Source organism: Adiantum capillus-veneris, chromosome 8, assembly GCF_014529385.1.
Source record: "Adiantum capillus-veneris isolate H3 chromosome 8, ASM1452938v2, whole genome shotgun sequence".
Taxonomy (NCBI): Eukaryota; Viridiplantae; Streptophyta; class Polypodiopsida; order Polypodiales; family Pteridaceae; genus Adiantum; species Adiantum capillus-veneris.
In genome coordinates, this window is record NC_140938.1 from 100,350,034 (window position 1) to 100,374,053 (window position 24,020).

At 44.7% G+C, this 24,020-nt stretch overlaps 1 protein-coding gene across 1 annotated transcript in view; it reads right to left on the minus strand.

Annotated features, from left to right (window-relative positions):
* Nucleotides 1-7,874: 7,874 nt before the first annotated feature.
* Nucleotides 7,875-24,020, minus strand: part of LOC147452639 (uncharacterized) — a 44,977-nt gene continuing 28,831 nt past the window's right edge. Inside the window, exons 5-7 of the mRNA XM_086518272.1 lie at nucleotides 20,450-20,674; nucleotides 8,473-8,565; nucleotides 7,875-8,171 (exon numbers count right to left, since the gene is read on the minus strand). Coding sequence (XP_086374398.1) covers nucleotides 8,010-8,171; nucleotides 8,473-8,565; nucleotides 20,450-20,674 — 480 coding nt within the window. The 3' untranslated portion in view covers nucleotides 7,875-8,009. The remainder of the gene's footprint in view (nucleotides 8,172-8,472; nucleotides 8,566-20,449; nucleotides 20,675-24,020) is intronic.

Below are 24,020 nucleotides of genomic sequence, written 5' to 3' on the forward strand. Positions count from 1 at the left end.
TATTCCCCAATATGAGTCGTATATAAGGTTTTTATCAAACTTGTCCGCTCGCAGGTGGCGTCTCATTTTGTATATAGAGTGAATCCCCCGAGCATAGAATAGTATGTTTTTATCAAAGAAGGTAACCCTCACCTGCACCCATAGTAAACAAGAAAATGCTCGGTTAGCAATTGTTAGTGTGTAAAGGTGATACATGGGCATTCCAGTTGTTATTCATGTCACAATGAAAAAAACAACAGGTCTCAACGTGTTTTGAGAAAAAGAATAAGAGTTTTTTATATATATATATATAACTCCTATTTACAAATCTTGTTTTTAAGCCAAGTTCTTACTATAAGATAGTCCTTGGTTTTTAGCAAATCTTTCATAGAGAGTGAGATTCCCATAATAAATGCTACCATTTATCAAAACAGTTCCAGATTTTTTAAAACATTCCACTGCCTATCATAACTTTGAAGTGTGTAAAGAGGTTATCTCAATCAAAACTATGTTTAAATATTTCTAAATTAGTCTTTAAACAGATCGAGGAGTTTTTTACCCCACAGGAGCAAGCACAAGTTAGCTCGAGACATACACCCTATAGTAGACATACAACTATTCTATTTTAAAAACCCTCCTGAAGTGATAGAGGAAAGCCGGTTACACATGAACAAAGTCAGACCCAGATTTTATTTCAATCACAGAGCCTAAAGGCCTCTGTAGCATTTTAGAGAAAGCAAATCCATAACCTATCAGATTTTTTTCAAAAAAACATTTTGTGGTGATGTCTTTAATGAAAAATGACACAATAAGGTACAGAACTCCGGTGACCAGCAAAACGACCAGAGGAGTCCCAACCCTTATGTTTGGATTTTTTTGAAATTTACCCCTACTTGAGTTAAGAACGGGTTTAATCATCTCAAATTACATCATCATTTACAACTGTATCTCTTCATATGTCATGGCCGACATATTTTTCCACAAAGCTAGTAACATATTCTTATTTTATTCCCTGTTGAATAAGAATAATATCAATATCAATTCCATCATTTGTTACCAGATATTAAAAAGACACAGTAGATTTATTCTTCTCGGTATGGAAACCAAAAAACTAGAAGATTTATAAAGTATGTTTTGATAGTATAGGCCAAAGTGCTATACTCTGAATCACAATCAGACCAGCCGGGCAAGCCTAAGCCCAAGAGAAGCATTAAGCCAAAACCAGAACAATAATATCCAAAGATTAGTAAAAGTGCAGCTAAAAAGCCAGAGACCAACAAAAGCATAGTCCAAACACCAACTCTCAAGCTAGAGAGTACCCATTATGCCATAAACCCATTTTAAATATCTGATCCCTAGCTGGAGATATCAAGTTTCATATTCTTTGTATCCAACATCATGCGGGTATATTTGTAATGCAATAATCCTACTTCTAATTGATATGATATGAAATGAGAGCATGTAAGCGCAAGTTCAATAGATCAAATCTTAGATCATTTTAAAGCAGAGGAACTAAACCATAACCAGGCAAGATATACCAAGCTACAACATGTCGGCAATACTTTTAAGATGCAAATGGTGAGCAACCAATCTCGCTAGTGTAGTAAAAAAAAACCAGTTATCTTTCGGGTATATGATGAATGTCGGCTAATGCATTCAAGCTCAAAAAGAAAACTAGACATCATTAGGGTATGTGATGATTTTCATCTTCAAAGATTCTTTTCAATATCTGGTAGCACCTCAGTACCTAGTAATCATACGAAAGTGGGATTTCTCATTTTTTTAGAGATTTCAAAACAAAAATAGCCCAGAATCATAGCATACCATTCCATCACTAATCAGTTCAACTAGTTGGAGTTATAAATACTCAAAGTACTATCAACTTAGGTTTATCACTACATCTTAACCAAACCAGACCATCCCTATCTTAAATGCTAGATAAGTGAAGAACACCACCACATTAGATACAAATATTAATTAATATGTACACTCGAAGAAGAAGACGACTCCACGACCGCTTTTTCCTTTCCCTTAGGCATTTTGCAGTCTCAACAACTTATAAGTTGAAGGCATAGGAGGCTGAAAACACAGAAAAAATGCTAAGTGAGTGTAGTACTCACCTGTTCCAAATTTGTGATGGTTTTATAGAGGTTGATGCCCAGCCGTAGCTGATGGGACCCAAAATTTGCAGATCTCTTTTTATCGTAGGTATTCTTCTAGAATTTTCCGCATTCGAGGTAGCTCATAAAGCCCATGTCTTCTGGGATTTCATTAGCGCAACATCCGATAGAGCATAGTGTGTGTCGAATCGTGAGAGTTGTAGCCGCGTACTTGTGAACACTCCATTCTCGTGCAGAGGGTAACGTGCAACAAAGAAAATGTACGTGTAGTTTTTATGTTTGTAGAGGGTTAAAACTAGTAGTAAAGCTATATATGTGTTAATAAAGTAAGGCAATGTATTTAGTTGAAAGTTAGGGGTTTTGGACATCAGAAAAAATAAAAACTAGCTTGAATAATTTCAAAAAAAAGGCTTCAAAGAATCACCCTTATTTTACTGCCAGTAGTGAAATTTTGAAAAGTAGTAATTTTGTAATAGTAGCCACTTGAACATATCAAGCTATTTTTGCTAAGTTAATACGCGGCTCGAAAAAAATCTTATGAGGTATAGTCTCCAAATCTGGATGGTCGCAGACAAAAAATACTCATAGTACCGACATTTCAAGAGAGACTATTATAGGTGGACGGCCAGTTGGGTAAGTTTCTAGGAGAAACATATGTCGAGAAAACAAAGGTGAGTTAATGTGTTACGGGATCCCAGTAAGAGTTGGCAAGTAATGTGAGCTTTTCGTACGGATAGTCACTAGGTAGAGGTTGCTATGTGGGTCTAGATAAGACAAGCGTATTATACTTCAGAGTGCACTGTAACATACTTGAGCAATTTTTAATCGTTTAAATCAATAGTTTACAAGTTTCTTCTATACCTTGTCTTAAGCTGTGTCTCATACTTTATCATCTATGACTTATAGTCAAGATCAGGTATTAGCGATAACCATTGCTCATCTGCAGCAGTCAAATGAGTCCATCAGGAGAAACACCATACTCCGTTATGAGTGTCTTCTATTCCCTCTATTAGGAACTTCAGTTGCGCAAACGAAATAGTGAACATATCAAAATAGAGTGACACGGGTGACCCTTTGGGGTCGAGAACACTTTAGGAACAATATCCGTTTGGCGATGATAAAGGAAGCCCTGGGCTTAGGGCCACAATATTATTATGTGAAACATTTAATGAAGCGTGGATTTTCTGAGCTGTTATATTTGCTAGGGCAGTTTCTACCACATCGTAAGATATTTTTGTATCCCCATTTTGCCTACCCCTAAGAGGATATTTTAACCACTCACCCCAAACCAGGGAGTTTAGTTTTATCCAACCGTATCTTACCTTTGGCTGAGCGTCCAAAGATGTGTTATTATTGTGACAGTTGTTTGTGTGATCATGTAATGGATGGGCTAATTGAGATGTAAAGGTGAAGACAAAGGGTTTTATTGAATCGAAGCCATGCTCTTTCTGTCTATTTATGTAGTGAAGCATACGAAAGGACTCGTACAATTTTCTGTGTGTGTGTGTGTGTGTGTGTGTGTGTGTGTGTGTGTGTGTGTGTGTGTGTGTGTGTGTGTGTGTGTGTGTTCATACTTCAGCTCGTCCCAAGGCAACACATTGTGGATGTCTTGCCTATGCTTGAACTATTGGGGGTGATTTCAACAATGTACATACTACAAAGGATTGGAGGTCAATGGTGTGTCTTGCCCTAGCTTCTACTTCCCACTCTAAAGGGAAATACTTAGAACAGATTTCTCTTACTGGTGTCCACTCCCTTATATCCAATGTAATTTCCACCATATATGCCACCTCATTGCCCCTTGCACAACCATGACTTTGATTTAGCCGTGTATAACACACTCTCTCGACATCTCACCTTCATGTAAATACAATAAATCGAATGCATATATTCACTTGGCACTTTAAGGACCTCCATATATCTCCAAATATTCTCTTGGAGAACCATATCAAAAGCTTTTTTAAAGTCCACAATGCCACAATTCAATGCTTTTTCTTTTAACTAGCTTTTTTCCATTTACACACACATACACTCAAAAAGAGAGAGAGAGAGAGAGAGAGAGAGAGAGAGAGAGAGAGAGAGAGAGAGAGTTGGTCTAGAGAATGGAATCTTTTGACAATCCACATGCTTGATTTCAAAGAAACATGTGGTGTGTGTTTTTGTGGCCATGGAGAGCTTGCATATGTCATGATAACATGTGGTTTCAAGCACAGAAGTAAGGTTTCAAGCACAAAAGTAAGTTGGTCTAGAGTGAAGAATCCCCTTGAATGTAGCTAGCTCGTAGCTAGGAACATTACCTTGAAATACTACAAAGAAAATATCTTTAGCACAATCAATATTAGCTTGAAAAATATCTTTAAATTTACTACTACAAAGAATATATCTTTTACAATCAATGGTTACATTCATCATGTAGATTGGGATAACAATGATAATTAAATTCTATGTACATTAATCCATTGTTGGAAGTGCCATTATGTCATATTAGAGATAATATAAAGACCAATTCCAATGTTGATCTCTTTACACTGTTGGTATACATCAAATATGTACACCACACTCAAAACAAAGTACATTACTATTGTTTGTAATAAAATGATACTTGCAGCAAAGTCATTAATGCTCCTACAATTTTGCCTAGGCCTAAAAATGTTTTACTGAGTGCCAACTTCTTCTATTAGTAAATAGCTCTTCTCCAGAGAAGAGATCTAAAAGAGCAAAGAAATTGGCTTCTCATGTTGTGAGGAAATTCCATTGACAATATTTGTTGAGTAAGAACAAGATAATATTGTTCGAGGTAGATATTTGGTGAAAGCTAGCCTGGGGGATTATTGCAGAAGGCTTCACAATTCACCTATGGTTCCTTGCGATCAAATTGGGTTCACAATGTAGCATGCAACTATTAAGGCTCTTATAGCGTCCATTACATTGTGCTCCACCCTTGAATTGACTGGTTGCCAATTTCAATTTATCAAAGCTTTCATAATCAATTAGCCTTAGAGCTACTAAAGCTTGCTCTTTAAGACATAGCTTGAAAACTTGTGCCCAATACGTAAGGCTTGCGCCTACCGACCACTTGTTACCACTTTGGCACTTCCTATAAAGCTAACCAACCCTCAACTCCATTCCAACTTGTTCCTCAATAATTGAAGGACGATGTGAGATGATGCTTTTTCTCCTTGTAAGTTGTGTTCACGCACAAAAGAAAAGTGAAAGACACTAACATATTATAAGCTATAAAACTCCAATAAGCACCAAAGGAAGGAGGAAATCTTTTATAAAAACGGTAGAATCTAGAAACTAAACCTTCTAGCCTTCAACTAGCTCAAACTTTCAAGTGGCTAGCTCCAAGAGCTATTTGATGTTGATTCGAGTTATGCTAAGAGATCCATCTAGTGAGCCTTTGTTGAACAAAAGCTGTTTTAGATAAAGACCTCCAAACTTCAATAAGTTGTCTTGAAACTTCAATTCTCCAAGAAGCACCCAAGATGAAAGTCCTAATACTATCCATCAAGCGAATGCTTAATGCTTGAGATTAGAAAAGTAAGTTCTCTTCAAGAGATAGTGAAAAGTTGATAACACATAAACCTATCGGCCTTCATACTATCTTTTTTTTTTTAATAGCTAGGAATCTCCAATTTGACTAGTGAAAAGTTGATAACACATAGAACTATCGGCCTTGGTACTCTTATCTTATTTTACATCCTAGCAAACTCTACATTAAGCAAGGAGTACGAACGTCAGGTGGGACTATAGTTATGAGTATGATAGGTTATTAAATTTTATTTTTTATTTTTTGGGAGAGGGAGGCGCTTGGGGGAGGGGGAGAGGAAGGGGGGGGGGGGCCTTGAATGTGCAACGCTGCATGAAAGGGTTCCCCTCCCGCCCATTCCCTCCTTTTGAGAATTCACCAATTGTAGCAATGTTTTGTTTCTTCTAATTGTTCATCATGTAGGCTCTTTCTTTCTTTGAGTTGTTTGTTGCTTGTATGTATCCTTTAATGTGTGGGATTGTGTGTGTGTGTGTGTGTGTGTGTGTGTGTAGTGTGTTTTTCCTTGGTAAATTGTCTAGCTATTGGGTGTATATTTTACATATATGCACGTGTTGTGATGTGGGAGGGTGTGAATTGTGCATGCATGCTACTATACAGCGGTTTTGCCAATTTTTGTTCTCTATGGTCGACATGTGTGCTAGTGGGAGGTCTCTTCTTCAAGGAGTCAATGTCTTGCTTCACTGACCATTAGCTTCTTTGCTTTTGGTGGTTTTTCTCTTTATGTCTTCATTGACTTGTCTTCCTACTATGAGGATTTCCACAAAAAGGGCGGGGGAGGGGGGAGCGTCTTGCATGCGCAACACTACATGAAAGGGACCCCCTCTCGCCCATTCCCTCCTTTTAAGAATTCACGACTTGTGGCAATATTTTGTTTCTTCTAATTGTTTGTCATGAAGGCTCTTTCTTTTTTTGCGTTGTTTGTCCTCTTGACTTTGAGGATATTTATGCAAGTGTTGATGTTTTTTCTCTTTGTCTTCATTATCTTGTCTTGCTACTATGAAGATTTCCACATAAAGGGCCGAAGACCTTCCTCTAGATCGGTTGTGGCTTGCTCATATGTGGAGATATATGCAAACGCGCAAATTGGCAAATATGTAAAAGCATATTCAAAAGTAACCAAATCAAAATGGGAGTAAGTTGGGTGCTTACAATTGTATTGACTAAGTGAGCAAATTACCAAGAAATCGATTCCCAACCTCCAAAACAGAATAGAACCCTCAACCTACTTAAGCCCCCCAGTCACGTTTTAGATAAAATTCCAATGTAATGACAACCCTCAATTTCTTTGAGCCCCGTTCGAGTTCAAAATGCAAATCCATGTTTGCAGATCAATTTTCTTTCAATATAGCTTTCGAAATTTGATGTCTGATAAAATATTTAACCTTCCACTTTGTCATGCATGCAGACGGTTGTTCACTTGATACAAATATAGCACGTGGATTTTTGAAAAGCTTAAGATGATCGAGTGTAGAATCCAAATGATAGAGATACAAGCCTACAACAAACGATGAGAGAACTCCAAAAATTCATTCTAAAATCTACCAATGCACTCACCTATTCATTGTCTCTTGGGTTTCATTTTCTCAGCCTCTCACTTTACATGCCATGGGAACACCGCATTTTCTCAATTCCGTTTCCCACTCCAATTGCATATGGGTAAAAGCATTGTAAATAATCAAATTCTAGTGTAGCATATGATACACTACAAGACAACAAAAAAGAGAACTCCAACATCATGCAGCTTTTGATTTGAAACTATATGCTTTTAATAAAACATACACCAGGGCACATCACAAACACGGCCCAGCTCAGTTTGCTCCCCTAGGTCGGGCATGGGGGGGCAGGCCATCGTAGCCCTCCGTTTAGCTGGAATCTGAGTTTGCAACTGACGGATGGCCACCACGTCAGCATAAGGAATGTTAGTGCTGCAAGCCAATCATGGTTGTCCACGTCAGCTCACGGAATTGAGTGGCATCTGTTAACTGCAACATTTACTGTGTTGACCTGGCCCTCCTCCGCCCGACCTTGAAGGCCAGGAATGGTCCCCTGCTGACCATTCCCAGTTTTCAGGGCTCCCGCCATGGCTCCCGGCTCCCCGCCGGTCACCATGCAATCGCCCTGAAAACAGGGAATGGTCAGCAGGGGACCATTCCCTACACTGTAATGGCACATTTAGGATTGTGATCGAGAGAAGCAAGCGGTTAGAACCAAACTCACAATCAGGAGGAGCAAAGCTTTCTTATTGAAAGTAAAACAATAAAATTTTGACCAATGCCTTTTTTTTGGGGTCAAAAATCAGACTATTCTAGACTTTCCCTCTTTGACATTACTGTTGTATGGCAAAAAGAATCAAAAGCTTAAACCTCTTCACCTGGTGGAAGTTCAGCCAATTTAACTGGCATTCCTAGCACCCTTTCCATATCATACCTTACTTCAATGTTCCGTATGCTATACCCTACCACCATAAGCCAATAGAGCAATTTAGCCAGGTCTGCAGTTGTTGTTTGTGTTACCGCTTTCTGCACATAACAGAATAAAATAGATCCCTCATTAGCTCAAGGCTCCAATGCATTAAGAAAAACAAAATGCTGGGTTCTTAACATTTTGCATGAAGTTATTCAATATTTCATGCACAAATGTGTGGTTTTTTTGCTTGTTAAACACCGTTGGGTCATGCTGCAAATCAGACTCAGAATGACAAAAAAAGGGCTCACTTCATGCACAAATCTTCCCTTATATGGATAACTCTTAGGGTTTCCAATCCATCTACTATGCGGCAACCAAACAAGAAATGCCAGCAATAGGCTGCATTGACCAAACCTTCAGTTGAACAGGATCCGATATTCCAACCAAACGCTGTATAAATGTATTCATGGCCTCCAATGCATCTTCTCCAGCACTTGTAGTGAGCTCCTACAAGAATGAAAGTTGGTTCTCTCTCTCTCTCTCTCTCTCTCTCTCTCTCTCTCTCTCTCTCTCTCTCTCTCTCTCTCCTTTTTTTTTGGCTGGAAAGGAGGCTGTATATTGTGTACAAAAGAGACCGCACCCAGAGAAGGTACAAAAGTGGGCTAACAATGTGAGGTCTGTGTGGATATCAAGGTGGCCTGTATGACGAATGCAAAATGAACCACTAAGGAGGTGCATAATGCCATGTGATATGACCATGGTCCCGATTGAAAAGAACCAACGATCTCACCCATGTGTGAACAAAGGAGCATCTACACTGCTCCACTGCCCTAAAGGAGCCTGCTGTAGTATCCCAATGACTACATAGAGTATGTAGCAGCTCAGTCCAAGTGGCTGTCAAAGTGGTGGATGTAGGAGAAGACTGTTGAGCTCAGAATGTGAGCACAACTTGCCTTCCCACATGATCCAAAGAGTGATGATGCGGACCATAGTAAAAATTGTATCCCACTGGAAGAAATGCAACGCAGGTGGTTATGTTGTGGCCCAGAGTCTGGATACTCAAGGGGACATTGTTGCTAGAGTGGCCAATGGCCTCAGGGAGCTTAGTCGATTCTTCCTCCAGCAGTCGACACCACAATTGGTTGCGGTCCGAGAGGAGGAGAAGCGACTACGTAGGGGCATTGCCTCCTCACAGAGGATGCAGGAGCAGCACCAAGGTAGTCCCTGGATGGAGGATTGTCACAAACTGGTGACGTGGCATGCCCAGTGCACACACACTACCCCTAGGTGCGGGAAAGACCTCTTGCAGGAAACCCTAAGTCGGTTACAGCTGCCCAGTACATACACCCTCTAGCGAGGACTCCTGGCTGCAGGCTGAAATGCTGACATGGCATGGCTGTACGGCAGCCCCAGGAAAACGCGGAAATCCTGCCAAATCTACGAACGCCCGCAAATCGCGGCGGATTTTACGGAAGCTGAAAAAAAGCTACGCAGGGCTAGAATTCCATGCAAATTTAGAAGTTGCTTTATTTTACTAAAGCATAGGAGAAAGAGAGAGAAAGAGCCTTGCTTTATTTTTATGAAGGCTTTTTAGAACCCAAGCTTTTAAGCTTTTGGGGCTCTGCTTTTGGCATCCCTTGTACTTTTAAAATATGTGAGCAAGCCTCATAACTCAGGACATCTGGACGCAGAGTCTCAGTGTGAGCGACTGCCCGCACTCTTGTACTTTGAACTCAGATAAATACAAAAAGAAATACCGAAAGGGGCACCAGTCTTTGGGGCCAATATCTCTAAGCACGGAACTCCACTGGGCCAGTGTTGAATCAATTAAGAACTGTAAATTGTTTTGAAGTGGTTATTTGGTGCTGTCGTGGTAGATTCTTGACTTGGAGTGTCCAAGTCTGTTACAGTGGTATCAGAGCACGGCCGATTTCTCTTCTACGGAAAATCCGATCCCAATTTTTTTTCCCGCAGCACCTATGGCTTCACGCAAGGATCATTCGACTCCCTCTGCATCCGGAGATGCGGGGAGAAATTACAACGAAGATTCCGGCAAGGAGTATGGCCCCCCTCGGCCTACTCAGGCGGAGCGTCGAGAGATGGAGCGTCGTCAATTGATCGGCGATGCAACAAAGATGATGCACAATTTTGCGAAGGACCCAAAATTTGCAAAATATATGAGCGAGACTTCTTTTCAGGAAGTGCATGCACAGTGGCAGAAAACCACACCACCACCCCAAAACCCGCTCTCAAGAAACCTTCTGCTCACAAGAAATATTCAGAGAAGGGATTAGAAGAGGTGATTGATGCACGGATTGCTTGGCTTTTTGACACGCAAAACAAAGCTTAAAAGCACGGCAAAAGCAGAAGAAAGGCAATGACTTCCCGGGTTATTTGGGTCGTCAGTCGACATTTGAAAAGGCAAAGAAACAGAAGAAGCGTGTTCAATTTGAAGAAGTACCCAATTCTTATTCTTCTTCTTCTTCTTCTTCTTCTTCTTCTTACAGTTCTTCTAGCTCATCTGATTCGAGCGAAGAAGACTGCGAAGGCAATAAATGAAGCAAGAAACAATGCTTTGGAAAGAGCAAGAAAAAGGCAAAGAAGTCTAAATCTCGCCCAGTGAGTGACAGTTCTACAGAGGACTCGTCTACTGACAGTTCAGACTCTAACGACAGCAATTTTTATGCAAAGAAGAAGAATTTTTATAAAGCCAACCAATATGACTTTCTCGCAGATAAAAGCAAGAAGGTCCGAGAGTTGAAGGAAGGTGGATAATCAATTGAATTTGACACGTTTTCACGATATAGAGATGCTTCGAAGGCTTTGTCTTTTGGACAGCATTTTGACATCGCTTTCGTGGGAGGACACTTCTCATAGCACTCTAAGATTCGGAGAGCTGCCTCTTATTTTTAGGGGAATGCTCGAACTTGGTGGTCCACGCTTCTTTTAAACAAGACTCCGCCAGTTAAACGGCTGAAATTTAAGAAGCTTTTTATTTCTTCTTGGCTGACTCAAGAGTATGAACGCGATATACGAGCTGCTTGGAACCATCTTCGGATGACCAAGAAAGATACAGTGGACGCTTATTGCGAGAGATTCTGGAGCTCTTTTCTACCCGCCTCTTCGTTCAAGAAGATCTCGTTCAGAGAACAGATTGAGCGGTTTACCTTGGGTCTACATATAGAGATCCGAGATCATTGCTTGGAACAGAAATCAGCTTCTATTCAGGAGTTGATAAGTCATGCGAAACAGGGTTTTGCCATTTACTCTGGCAGTCTAACCTACCCCATTGATGAGGTCATGACACAAAGCGCTGAACAGACTTCTACAAATGAAAGTAGAAAGAGAAAGAGCAACCCAGAAAAGAAGGATGCACGACCCAAGCTTACTCCTCAGGAGAGAGCTCGCTTCATTAGGGAGGGGAAGTGCTTCGAATGCGGGGAACCTGGACATATCTCCGCGAAGTGCCCTAAAAAGGCACAGAAAGAACAGAACGACAAGGATGACGAAAGGCCTGAGAGTTCAAGAGCAGCTGAGGAACATGGAAGAAAAGGCAAGATGAAAACAGGACTGGTTCCAGATTGTGTGGGTACCGATCCTAACACAATGGACGAGAGTACAGAACTTTGTCGAGCTTGGGGCAAAGTAAAAGACCAAGAGGCCCTGATCTTCTTTGATGGAGGAGACAAGGCCAACTTCATTTCACAGGAATTGGCGGCGCAGCTCGAGATCACTCCCGATCGGATGGGACCACTTGCGGAGGCTGTTCTAGCGGCACCCGACAGGGACGTAGCCATTACACCTGTCATTGGCAAACTTTGGTTGCATTGTTAGGGGTATTTGGGGCATGAGGACTTTTACATAATGCCTTTGGAAGGTTGTGATGTTCTCTTGGGAATTCCCTGGTACCACAAGAACAACGCCGTGGTCGACTATCGGGCGAGGAAAGCGACATTGACTACAGAGAAGGGCAGACCCATCATTAGGGCCAATGTGGATTAAAAAAGGGCTGTGTAAGGATCTAAATGGGGACAACCTAAAAAAGACCATGAAGATATTACCAAAACTATTCAATATGGGTACTCATTGGATAGAGCTCATCAAGTGCCACCCGTGGACCATTTGAGCTCACTATTTGGAGCTCATATGCAAAAGTTATGGCTAAAATAGTGCAAAATGTTCCAAAAGCAAGTGAAGGAGATCTTGACGTGTAAAAAAGTGCCATACTTTTGTACACGTGGCTCCTCCTTGACCCTTAGATCAAGAATAGAGAAACCCTAAACAGCCCTTTTTTCATCCAAATTGGCCCTAATGCTGTACTCGACATTAAACTGAAGGGCGAGTCTGTCCCTATTGTATCGGCTTCGGCCATTTCTAAATTAGTAAAATCCAATCTGTTTGTTTACTCCATCTTTATAAAAGAGTTGAGTGATGAGGATAGGACAAATATGTCTAAACTTGATAAAGAACTCCAAGATTTTCTCCACTCTCACGCCGATTACCTCTCAAAGGGGCCTACCAGGCAAGTTACCACCTGCCCGTCCTGAAGATCATACCATTTATCTAATACCTGGAAGCACACCACCGAACCGGCCACCTTACCGTGTGAGCCGAGCACAGATTATGAACCAAGTGAAAGACCTCTTGGAAAAGGGTCTTGTCCAGCCTAGTACTTCACTGTATTGCTCTCCAGTCTTGTTGGTTTTGAAGAAAGACGGACTTGGAGAATGTGCATCGATTATAGAGCTCTCAACAAATCACCATCAAGAATAGATTTCCGATTCCTAGAGTCGATGATATACTCGACAGATTACAGGGATCCTCGTGCTTTAGCAGGATTGATTTGAAGAGTGGATATCATCATATCAGAATCGCGACGGGAGACGTCTAGAAGACAACATTCCGGACGACTTTTGGGTTATTTGAGTTTTTGGTGATGCCTTTGGCTTAACCAATGCTCCTGCGACATTTAACCGGATGATGGACAAGATTTTTCGAGAGTACAGGCTATTTGTTGGCACTTTCTTTGATGACAACATTGTTTTCTCTAAGAATGAGGCAGAACATAGAGATCATCTGCTTCAGGTCTTTCAGGCATTATGAGATCACAAGTTAGTGATTAATGCAAAGAAAAGTGAATTTTCCTACCAGAGACACACTTTTTGGGACACATTGTATCAGCAGGCAAGAGTGCAAATGGATCCTGCCAAGATAGAGACTATCCGTGATTGGCCCGATTTGAAGAATGTCCATGAAGTTAGAAGCTTCTTGGGACTGTGTTCGTACTATAGGCAGATCATTCAAAAGTTTGCACAGGTTGCTTCCCTTTTGCACATCTTGACACAGAAAGGAGTCCCTTTCTCGTGGGGACCCACAGGGGTGACTGCCTTCGAAAGAGAAATTGACTACAAGACTAGTTTTGACACAGAAAGGAGTCCCTTTCTCGTGGGGACCCACAGGGGTGACTGCCTTCGAAAGAGAAATTGACTACAAGACTAGTTTTGGCTTTGCCGGACTTGCAGAAGTCATTTGAAGTATATTGTGATGCTTGTGGTCCTAGTCTGGGTGCGGTCTTAATGCAAGAAGGCCATGTCATTGCTTACGAGAGCCGATTGTTCTCAAGGCCGGAAATGAGAGCACAGATTTATGAGAAAGAGCTTTTGGCGGGTTATCCATGCTCGTATTCAATGGCGGCACTACCTACTTGGAGCAGATTTTACTGTCACAGATTTCAGAGTTTGCGCTACTTCTTGTCACACAAGCAGCTATCAGAAAAGCAGAAGGTGGGCGAGCATCTTGTCACAATTTCACTTCCAGATTGTCCATGTTCAAGGACAGAAGAATGTGGTGGCAGATGCTTTGTTTCGGGGTTGGTTCTAGCTATTTCCGCGATACATCATAGGAGCTTCAAGGATATGGTCGACCAGTATGCCACAGATACAGATTTTGCAGACGTTTTCACACGGATACGGGATGGAGAGACAGTAGCGGGATATTCCATTCGGGATGGCTACTTGATGAAAAAAACCATGTTGTGCCTTACACAGCCGTTGAGGGAAAAGGTTATGACCGAATGCCATTGTCCACCTTTTACGGGTCATCACGACATTGCTATCACCATGAAAGGGGTAGAGAGATACTTCTTTTGGCCGAGACTCAAGAAGGATGTGGAAGAGTTTGTGCGCAGTTGCTTGGTATGCCAGAAGGTCAAGTTTGACAGGCATAAAGCACAAGGATTGTTACAGCCTTTGCCCATACCCACCCGCCCCTGGGAACGTATTGCAATGGATTTCATTTTTGATCTCCCAAGAACACAGAGTGGTCACAATGGTATCTGGACAGATTTAGCAAGCAGGCTCATTTCATTCTAGTGAAGAAAACAGTCAAGCCATATCACTTAGCGAGATTGTTTGTGGCCCAGATTTTCAGATTACATGGCATGCCTGAGACAATTGTCTCCGACGACAGGGTCCCATATTTACGAATTTGTTTTGGAAGGCAATTTGGGAGAACATTGCCACGCGGTTACAGTTCTCGTCATCGTTCCACCCGCAGACTGACGGGCAATATGAGATTGCCAATTCAGTGGTTTTAGATTTATTGAAGTCTTATATCTCGGATCAGAAGACTCAATGGGAAAAGTATCTACCTTTGGTGGAATTTGCCTACAATAACACGATACACTCTTCGACGGGGAAGGCGCCATTTGAGATTGTTAAAGGTGCTGTGAAGGTTCCACTCTTCCTAAGCACGAAAGATAAGATTTTTGAAGCGGATGAGTATACGCGCGACTTAGACACGGCTTTTGCCAAGGTCCGCAAGGCTTTGCAGAAATCTCAAGAACGACAGAAAAAGGCAGCGGATCACCATCGTCGCGATTTAAAATTGAAGGAGGATGATTGGGTGCTCTTACGTTTGAGAAGGCACGCTTGAGAAAGAAGAAGGGAAAAGAGAGGCTTTTTCCAAAGCTTAGTATGCGATACTACGGACCTTTCCAGATCTCTGAAAAGATCAATGATGTCTCCTTCTGATTGAAACTGCTCGACACTTGGAGGATTCACAATGCATTCCATGTGAGTCTCTTGAAACCTTTTAAAGGTAATGTGCCTAATGATGGGAAAGCTTGATGGGCAACCCAAAGTGGAAGAAAACGAGGAGATCCTTGTTCCTGAACAAATTTTGGCACATAAGGATACAAAGAATAAAAGTCCGGAGGCAGTTCTTGGTTAAGTTCAAGAACTATCCTGCATTGGATGCGAAGTGGATGGAGGAGGAGGACCTAGCAGATACTTCTCAAATTATGAAACTTTACCTCGAAGCTTTTGGTTTAGCATAGTCTATTCCAAATGGAACCCAGAATTCAGCTTGGCCGGAGATCTGGTGCAGTGGGATGCACAAGAGGGGAGTTACTCCGCTCCTTTGTCCAACGTCAATAAATGCCTTGATTTTTGTATACTAAAGTCACTGATGTCTCTTTGAGCTTCAGGGATACTGAGAGCTGACAAAATTCTGTTGTATGACTTTATGAAATGGAATTCCTGAATATGAAACTGATCTCTTCTTGACTTGTTTTTAAGTGCACGAATTGATAGACGAAATGACTGCAACATTTTGGTCTAATTGATCTCGAATAGACATGGTTGTAATAGGAGTTAGTCAATCGGGCATCGATAAGGTCCCGACTGGATCTAGATGCGATTGCTAGCTACATTGCCGATAAATCATGGTCTAAGATCCGAATGAATGTTGAATGTCATGTGATGTCTACTGATGTCTACTGATGTCCTGTGATGTCGTGTGATGTGACTGTCGATTGGTACATGTGCTAGATATGTGTTCCTAGTACATAGGTACTAACAGTCAGTGTTTGCTAAGACGGTTTATGGTCTCTATCTGTTTTGCAAGCATAATCGAGGGTGATTACAATGATTTGAAGAGGGGGGTATGTCACAAACTGGTGACGTGGCGTGCCCAGTGCACACACACTACCCCTAGGTGCGCAAAAGACCTCCTGCAGGAAACCCTAAGTAGGTTACAGCTGCCCAGTACATACACCCTCTGGCAAGGACTCCCAGCTGCAGGCTGAAATTCTGACGTGGCATGGCTGTACGGCAGCCCCAGGAAAACACGAAAATACTGCCAGCTTTGCGGACGCCCACAGATCGCGGCAGATTTTACGGAAGTTGAAAAAAAGCTACGCAAGGCTGGAATTCCACGCAAATTTAAGAGTTGCTTTATTTTACTAAAGCATAGGAGATTCGAGAAAGAGAGATAAAGAGCCTTGCTTTATCTTTATGAAGGCTTTTTAGAACCCAAGCTTTTAAGCTTTTGGGGCTCTGCTTTTGGCATCCCTTGTACTTTTAAATATGTGAGCAGGCCTCATAACTCACGGCATCTGGACGCAGAGTCTGAGTGTGAGCGCCTGCCCGCACTCTTGTACTTTGAACTCGGATTAATACAAAAAGAAATACCGAAAGGGGTGCCAGTCTTTGGGGCCAATATCTCTAGGCACAGAACTCCGCCAGGCCAATGTTGAATCAATTGTGAACTGTGAACTGTTTTGAAGTGATTATTTGGTGCTGTCGTTCTAGATTCTTGACTTGGAGTGTCCAAGTCTGTTACAAGGATCACATGCAACACACTCGACTAGAGATGATCACCAATGAGGAGCGCTGTTTGGGGCCAATATCTCTAGGCACGGAACTCCGCCAAGCCAGTGTTGAATCAATTGTGAACTGTGAACTATTTTGAAGTGATTATTTGGTGCTGTCGTGGTAGATTCTTGACTTGGAGTGTCCAAGTCTGTTACAAGGATGACATGCAACACACTCGACTAGAGATGATCACCAATGAGGAGCAGCGCCATGAGTTTGCCTAACACCGATAGGCATCTCAATGGACCCAGGCGAGCGAGAGTTACTGGAGAGTTCTTTGAGATAGTGAGTCTTCGCCATGCACAGACCAATGTTCGCCAATTGAGGAGACAGGATGGGACGGTAGCCACAAAGCCCGAGGACATAGGGGTAGTAACTACTGACTTCTACAGAGAGTTGCTCTCAGTTGAGCCGAAGTAACGGCGCGGGGATGCATGCAAAGAGCAAGTGTAGGCACATATGCCTTGCCTCGTCATTGAGGAGATGCGACAAATGCTTAAGCACCATCTCCTACTCCAGAGGAGCTCAAGGAGGCTCTCAGAGCACTCCCACGTGGTAGTTGCCCTAGACAGGATGGTTTGACTCCCAATCTTTTCTCGAGTGCTGCGAGGTGCTTGGACAAGACCTCGATAGTGCATACCAACACATTTTGCATACTAGGGAGATGCCTGATAGCATGCACGAGGGGTAGATCTATCTTATCCCCAAGGAGGGGGGATCTCCTAATGAGATTTGGCAGTGGCGACCAATCATCGTTCTCAACTCAGCCTACAAAATTCTTGCAAAGGCTCTAAGTTTGAGAAATCAGCCAATACTTGAGAGCCTCATTTCATAAGACTTTGATGGGCTTTGTCAAGGAACGTAGTATCCTTGACAACACCTTCACCTTTTGGGAAGTGACTGGCCTCGCCCGCCTGCAAGGAGAGGACTTCTGGTGCTCCTTGACTTTGAGAAGGAATACGACAGAGTTGACATGGTCTTCCTGGAGGGCACTTTGCGCAGGATGGATTCTTCATATGCATCGATCAGAGGAGTGTTTACTCTCTACAGGTGTGCTCACAGTCAGGTGTTGCTAGCACGAGGTCGAGGGGGAGCAATTCGTGCTTACACGCTCAGTACGACAAGGCTCCCCTCTTGCCCCCTTCCTGTTTCTCTTTTACGCAGAGGCGATGAGCAAATTTTTGGCCTCACGGGAGGTTGGCTTGCGTGGCCTACAGTTTACCATTCAGGGAGAGGAGCTTCTGGACGCTGAGTTTGCTGATGACTTTGGCATGTTTTTGGATTGCTATGGGGCCAATTTACACAAGTGTGAGCAGGCTTTGGAGGTGTTTTGTTGTACATCCAGAGCATTAACCAACTAGCGAAAGACAATTGCTTTTTGGGTTGGTGATGCTCCCACGCCTGACTGAATGCCTAAAGAGGGTTTTCGTTGGATCCCTCCAGGGATGCTCATTCGCTATTGGGCTATCAGGTTGGCTTAGACTTGTCACCAGAGCAGTAGACCGCCCCCCTCCTCCTAGCCATCAGGAGGAAGCTGTTACATTGGAGCTCGGCGAGGCTCTCTCTTGCTAGCAAGGCTGTTGTCGCCAACCAAGTGCTCTTGGCCACCATGTGGTACATCACATATTGCTGGATCTTCTCGAGTTCTTGTATCAGCCAGCTAGAGAGGCTGATATCAGGAACTTTTGGTGAACAGGGAGAGACGAACAGTCGGCTCGGGCCAAAGTCTCCTGGCAGGTCAGCACGGCAGAGTAGAGCCCTCCTTGGGAAGCTCATTGTCAGAGGTCTTCTTCCAGGGGAGGAGCCCTAGAAGCTTTTGTTACATCGGATCAGAGGCCGAATTCCAGAGACGGGTGGCCCTTGGAGCCCCTCCACTTGTCGGATCGTCATAGAGATGCGCAAAGTGGGACTGAGCAGGAGATGGGAGGATTGTTTTGCGTTTAGCTTACTTCAGTCTTGAGAGCACCTGAGGAAGAGACTTGAGCAGCATCAGCTCACATGCATTGAGGAGCGCTTGAGGGAGCCCCTTATATGGAACCCGTTGGTCAGTATACAGCGAGGTCACATGGTTGGCAATAGACCCCATGTCTCATGGGGTCCCATGGCAGAGGATCCAACCTTCACCCTAGGAGACTAGTTGCAGTTTACAACACTTCCTAAGGAGAGTCAGAGCATCCAATTGCGCGGCATAAGGGGGGTACAAAGCATGTATCAAATCATCGTCGGGGCTATACCAGCAGAGTGGCACACGCCTCTTGAGCCGGCAGCTCCCATTTCGATGGGGGCTTTCCTTGCCTTGAGGTCCTCATCGCACTTTGCGCCTGCTCCAACTCAGGCCTTTGCATGTTCTTTGAGATTCAGCAAGGGGTCGCCTTCACAGAGTTGCTATTAAGGCACTAGAGGTAGCAGAGTGTTGCTCTCAGCCGATTTGAGTTGTGGGCATCAGAGGGAGGATATGTGTGCTTGATCTCGATCTGATAGATCTTGAGATTAGACATTGGAGGCTCTCGGATTGGGAGAGTCACCCTTCGTCACGAGTGCAATGGGACCCTGGGGAGTGGTTTTGACGAGACCCTTTTGCTTTAGATGATCACCCAAGGATCCCTTTTTTCCAGTAGACAGCACAACTAGGGTGCCACATACTGGCTGCTTGGAGAGAGGTCCGCCCCACTACAACAGGTCACTTGCAGGAGGAGGGTCTCATAGCTGAGTTCCTGATAGACCTTTGGAAGTGCCTGTGGGACAACAAGCAGCCGAGAAGAGTCACGATGTTCCAGTGGCTTGTCGCCCATCGAGCTACCGCAGTAGGGAGTTGGTTGACCTACAATGGCCATCCAGCGAGCTATGCCGCGTGTGACCACCCACTTGAGCCATAGAGGCATTGTCTATGGGACTGCCCCATGGCGCAGCAGGTTTGACTTAAGATTCTACCATTGATGCCAGCCCTTTCGTCAGCTAGTCAATATACTTTGGGGTGCTCTTGGTCCACCCTCTTGGGCCCAACACTTTGTTTTGAGTTGTCCTCAGCTAGCAAGATGATTGTGATACAGGAGGGCCGCCGCACACTCCAGGCTGTCACAGAGCTTATGCTCCAGGAGTGGAGCAATGATAGAGAGCTTAGCTCAAAGCTTATCTGCAGCCTGACTCTCTGGTTCAGATGGAGAGCCCGTTGCTTCCGCATCTTCGAGGCCCGCCCCATCCCACCGGTGGAGATTGTACAAGATATATGGCTGGAGCTGATCAACACACTTCGAGGTCAGTTCGAGAGGCTAGGGCAGCTCCGACCGTATGCGGGAGCGCCGCGAGGCATTCCTACGACCTTGGCATCCAGGGCCTTTGTACATCATGGTCCACAGGGCTCCTAGATGGCACTACCGGCCACCTGTGTGGTTGTTTCCTCCTCCCATATCCTGATTCAGCCGTTATTGTACATATCTCATTTTTTCACTGGGAGAGTCTCCCCTCATGATGATGTAGCCCCCCCTCTTGCTGGGGCAGTTTGTAGCCCAATGGGCAGTTATATTAACTGATAGAAGGATCATGTTCTTGGGGGGAAAGAAACCTCATTGTGCAGATGCATAAGTGTCTCTTTACACCAGCACAAACAGATCTCCAGGTAAAGTACGCAGTCCCATACAGTGTAATGAAACACATAACTAATGATAATTTGATAAAGATTACTTGTGTGAATCCTTTGAGACTTGCAAATCAGGTTGAACAAAGAAACAAACATTTACCTGTATATTTTGTGGCTCGAGTTTCTTCAAGTAATTCAAAAGCTCATTACCACCATTTGCAAGTTTTTTGCTTTGCTCCAACTGCTGCTGTAGCTCAGTGATTTCATTCTCAAGCAATTCAACATACTGACCAGCATCCATCGGTTCTGGCCCTGTTTCATTATGCCATCTGATAACTTCTCCACTTACTTTTTTCTGCACACCAGGTGCGTAGTCTGGATTGGACTGTCACAAGAAAAATATGAAACTACATATAAGGCTTATCAAAATAAATCCTCTCTCTCTCTCTCTCTCTCTCTCTCTCTCTCTCTCTCTCTCTCTCTCTCTCTCTCTCTCTCTCTCTCTCTCTCTCTCTCTGCGCGCGCCACTGCTGCTGCCCCTGTGCGCGCCACTGCTGCTGCCCCCTGTGCGCGCCACCGCTGCTGCTGTTTCACCCCCTGCGCGCGCCACTGCTGCTGCTGCTGAACCCGTTGTGGCTGACCTGTTGCGACTGCACGCTGCCAAGGCTGTAGCACTTGCTGCTGCCTCACTGTTGCAGCATTACCAAGTGCACCAGGCCCGCTGCCCCCAATCTCTCACACACGGATACATACCCACACACACACTACACACATACACGCATACACACAAGTACTCCCTCTCTTCCCCTTCTCCCCTCTTCTTCACAATATGAAGAGAGGGTAGTTACGAAGACAGCCATGTCTTCCCCCATCATCAAGACGCCGGCATCGACAATGAAGACAACCTTCATGCTCACGAACAAGAGGCTTGCACAATTGGAGAAGGACATGAAAGAATGGCGGATGGAGAGAGAGATATGGGAGGAGGAGAAAGCCACCCTCATCAAGCTATGGAACGAAGAGAAAGAGGACATGAGAGCGGAAATCCAAAATCTCAAAGAGGAGAAGGAGAGAAGGGAACGGGAGAACGGGAAGGAGAGGGAGAGATGGAGGAAAGAGCAAGAAGAGATGAAGGCACAAATCGATCTCCTTCATGCTTCCATCACATCCCTCACCCCCGAAGAAGGAGAGATTAAAGAGGAGGCTAAGGAAGCCCTCAAGGAGGAGATCACCAAAGCCCTCACCGCAAGCATTGAGGACAAATTAGAGGCCACCAAAGAAGGATGGGTCGAAGTGGTCAAAAAGAACATCAAGAAGGTTGCAAGAGAGGAAGCCCAAAAAGATGAGGTACTCATCGTACACACAACCATCGAGGAGGAGAAGATGCGACAAGCTCGCCGTCTCAATGTGCGAGTGACCGGCATCAAAGAAGAAGAAGGGTCTACACCCGAGAGCGATGGGAAAGCTTTATGCAAGAAAGTGGGATACAAGGAAGAAGAAATGCCTTTCTCCAAAGTTTGGAGAGCCGGCAAAGATCCAAAGAAGAGAGCTCTCATCCTCCAATTCGCCTCCGAGGAGTCTCGAACTTCTTTCCTCCGAAAGAGGGTCATCTTGAGAGGGCTAGAAGGCCCCCCGATTTATCTTGATGATGACCTCACAAAGATGCAACAAGATCACCGTCGCGCGTGCATGCCTAGAGTCCACCAAGCCCGCAAAGAAGGGAAGAAGGCAGTATATCGAGATGGTAGGGTTATCATTGATGGCAAGACCATCGCATAGGGACTCGCGGCCTGTGGGACACACGAGGAGATTCATGTCACGGTTTGGAATTGCAATGGAGACCTATGGACACACCCAGAGAGACTTGAGGAGGTGATGAGAGGTCGAGACATCATTCTACTTACAGAGACACACGAGAGCCCAGAGAGAGGGCTACCACGGATACATGGATTCCAGTGGGAGTCTCTACATCGGGGATGTATGCGCCAGCACACCACTCGTGGCTCAGGAGGAGTGGCCATACTCTTTAGACAGGGGCTTCACAGCAGACTACAGATTGTTGCCCGGGACCCACAGGCCCGCTACATGTGGATTCGCCTCGAGCTCTCACGAGACAGGATCGTCTACATTGCCCTTTGCTACTTTGCTCCCACAGGCTCCAGATTCGCCCCTATTGAGCAGGAGTCACCGTACGCATGCCTCACGGAGGAGATTATGGAGTACTCCACACTGGGTGAAGTCTTCCTTATGGGAGACTTCAATGCTCGTACGCGCAGTGAGCAGTGTGAGGCATATGACCACGAGGACCCAGAGGCACTACACACTCTAGATGAGGAGGCTACTATGAGAGATACAGCAGACAGAGCTCAAGTCACAGCCTACGGACGACATCTACTTCGACTTGGCTCCCAGCACCGTCTCGTTATTTATAACGGGATGGTCCAGTGGCCCACCTCAGGGGGCCTGACTTGTATGCCACATGGAGTTGCAGAGGGAGGGGGGAGTACAGTCGACTATATTCTGGGACCCAGGGAGGCTACACACCTTATCACATCCTTCACCATTCCACCCATACCCATCGGAGCCGACCACACATACCTCTCTTTCTCCATCACCGGAGATACCATCCCACACAGCTCCACAGCACACACTCCACACACCACCATCCATTTCACACATGAGCTAGCCTCTCTTTACTCGTCCGAGGTCGAGCATGGCCTATGCCTCCTCCACCCATCCACACCACTCTCAGTTCTCACATCACATATCTCTTCCGTTCTCCACACTTCAGCTATTAGCTCCTTTCCACACACCACTCACACAAGACGCACTCCCCCCCCCCCGGGACTATGCCTCAGAACCGCTGGTATGATGATGAGTGCAGAGAGCTATACCGACGCCTCCGCGCACAGCGAGCCTTAGGAGAGATCACAGAGAGAGAGGCCAGACGGCATATGAAGACGCTGACACGCCAAAAGCGGCGAGCATTCGAAGAGGCACAGGAGCTTGAGCTATACCGCCTATTCATGAGCATGGATAGCGCGACGGCATGGCGCACCCTGCGCGAGCCACGTCCGACTACAGCTATTGAGGATCCACAAATATGGCATGATTATGCAGAGCGACTTTACGAGGTGCCAGGACAGCCTCCTATCCCACAGCCACACGAGCCATGCCCCACGTGCTCCTCCTTCTTTACAGCACAGATGGTAGAGAGGGCCATACGCCGCATGCAGCACAGACGATCAGCTGACCATACTGGATTACAGAGTGAGCACATCATTTATGCGGCCTCCACTATAGCCCCGTTGATTGCACATGTCTTCAACCGGGCTATAGGGGAGGGCTTCCCAGAGGAGTGGACACAGCACACCATAGTGCCTATCCACAAATCTGGCGACACCCTGGATCCAGGGAACTACAGGACTATCATGATTGGCCACACGATGGCCAAGCTATATGGAGCAGTACTTGAGGCACATCTCAGCTACTACGCAGAGATCGAGGGTTTACGAGCTCCAGGCCAGGCAGGTTTCAGACGAGCTTTCTCCACCACTGATCACATCTTCGTTCTGCGCTGCCTCATTGATGGGGCAAAGGCGCGGAAGAAGAGGCTTTACTGCTGCTTTGTGGATTTCCGCAAGGCCTTTGACACAGTCCCACGCCAGAGACTCTTCCAGCGCCTTCACAACATTGGGGTACCAACAGAGATGATTTGGGCCATATATGCT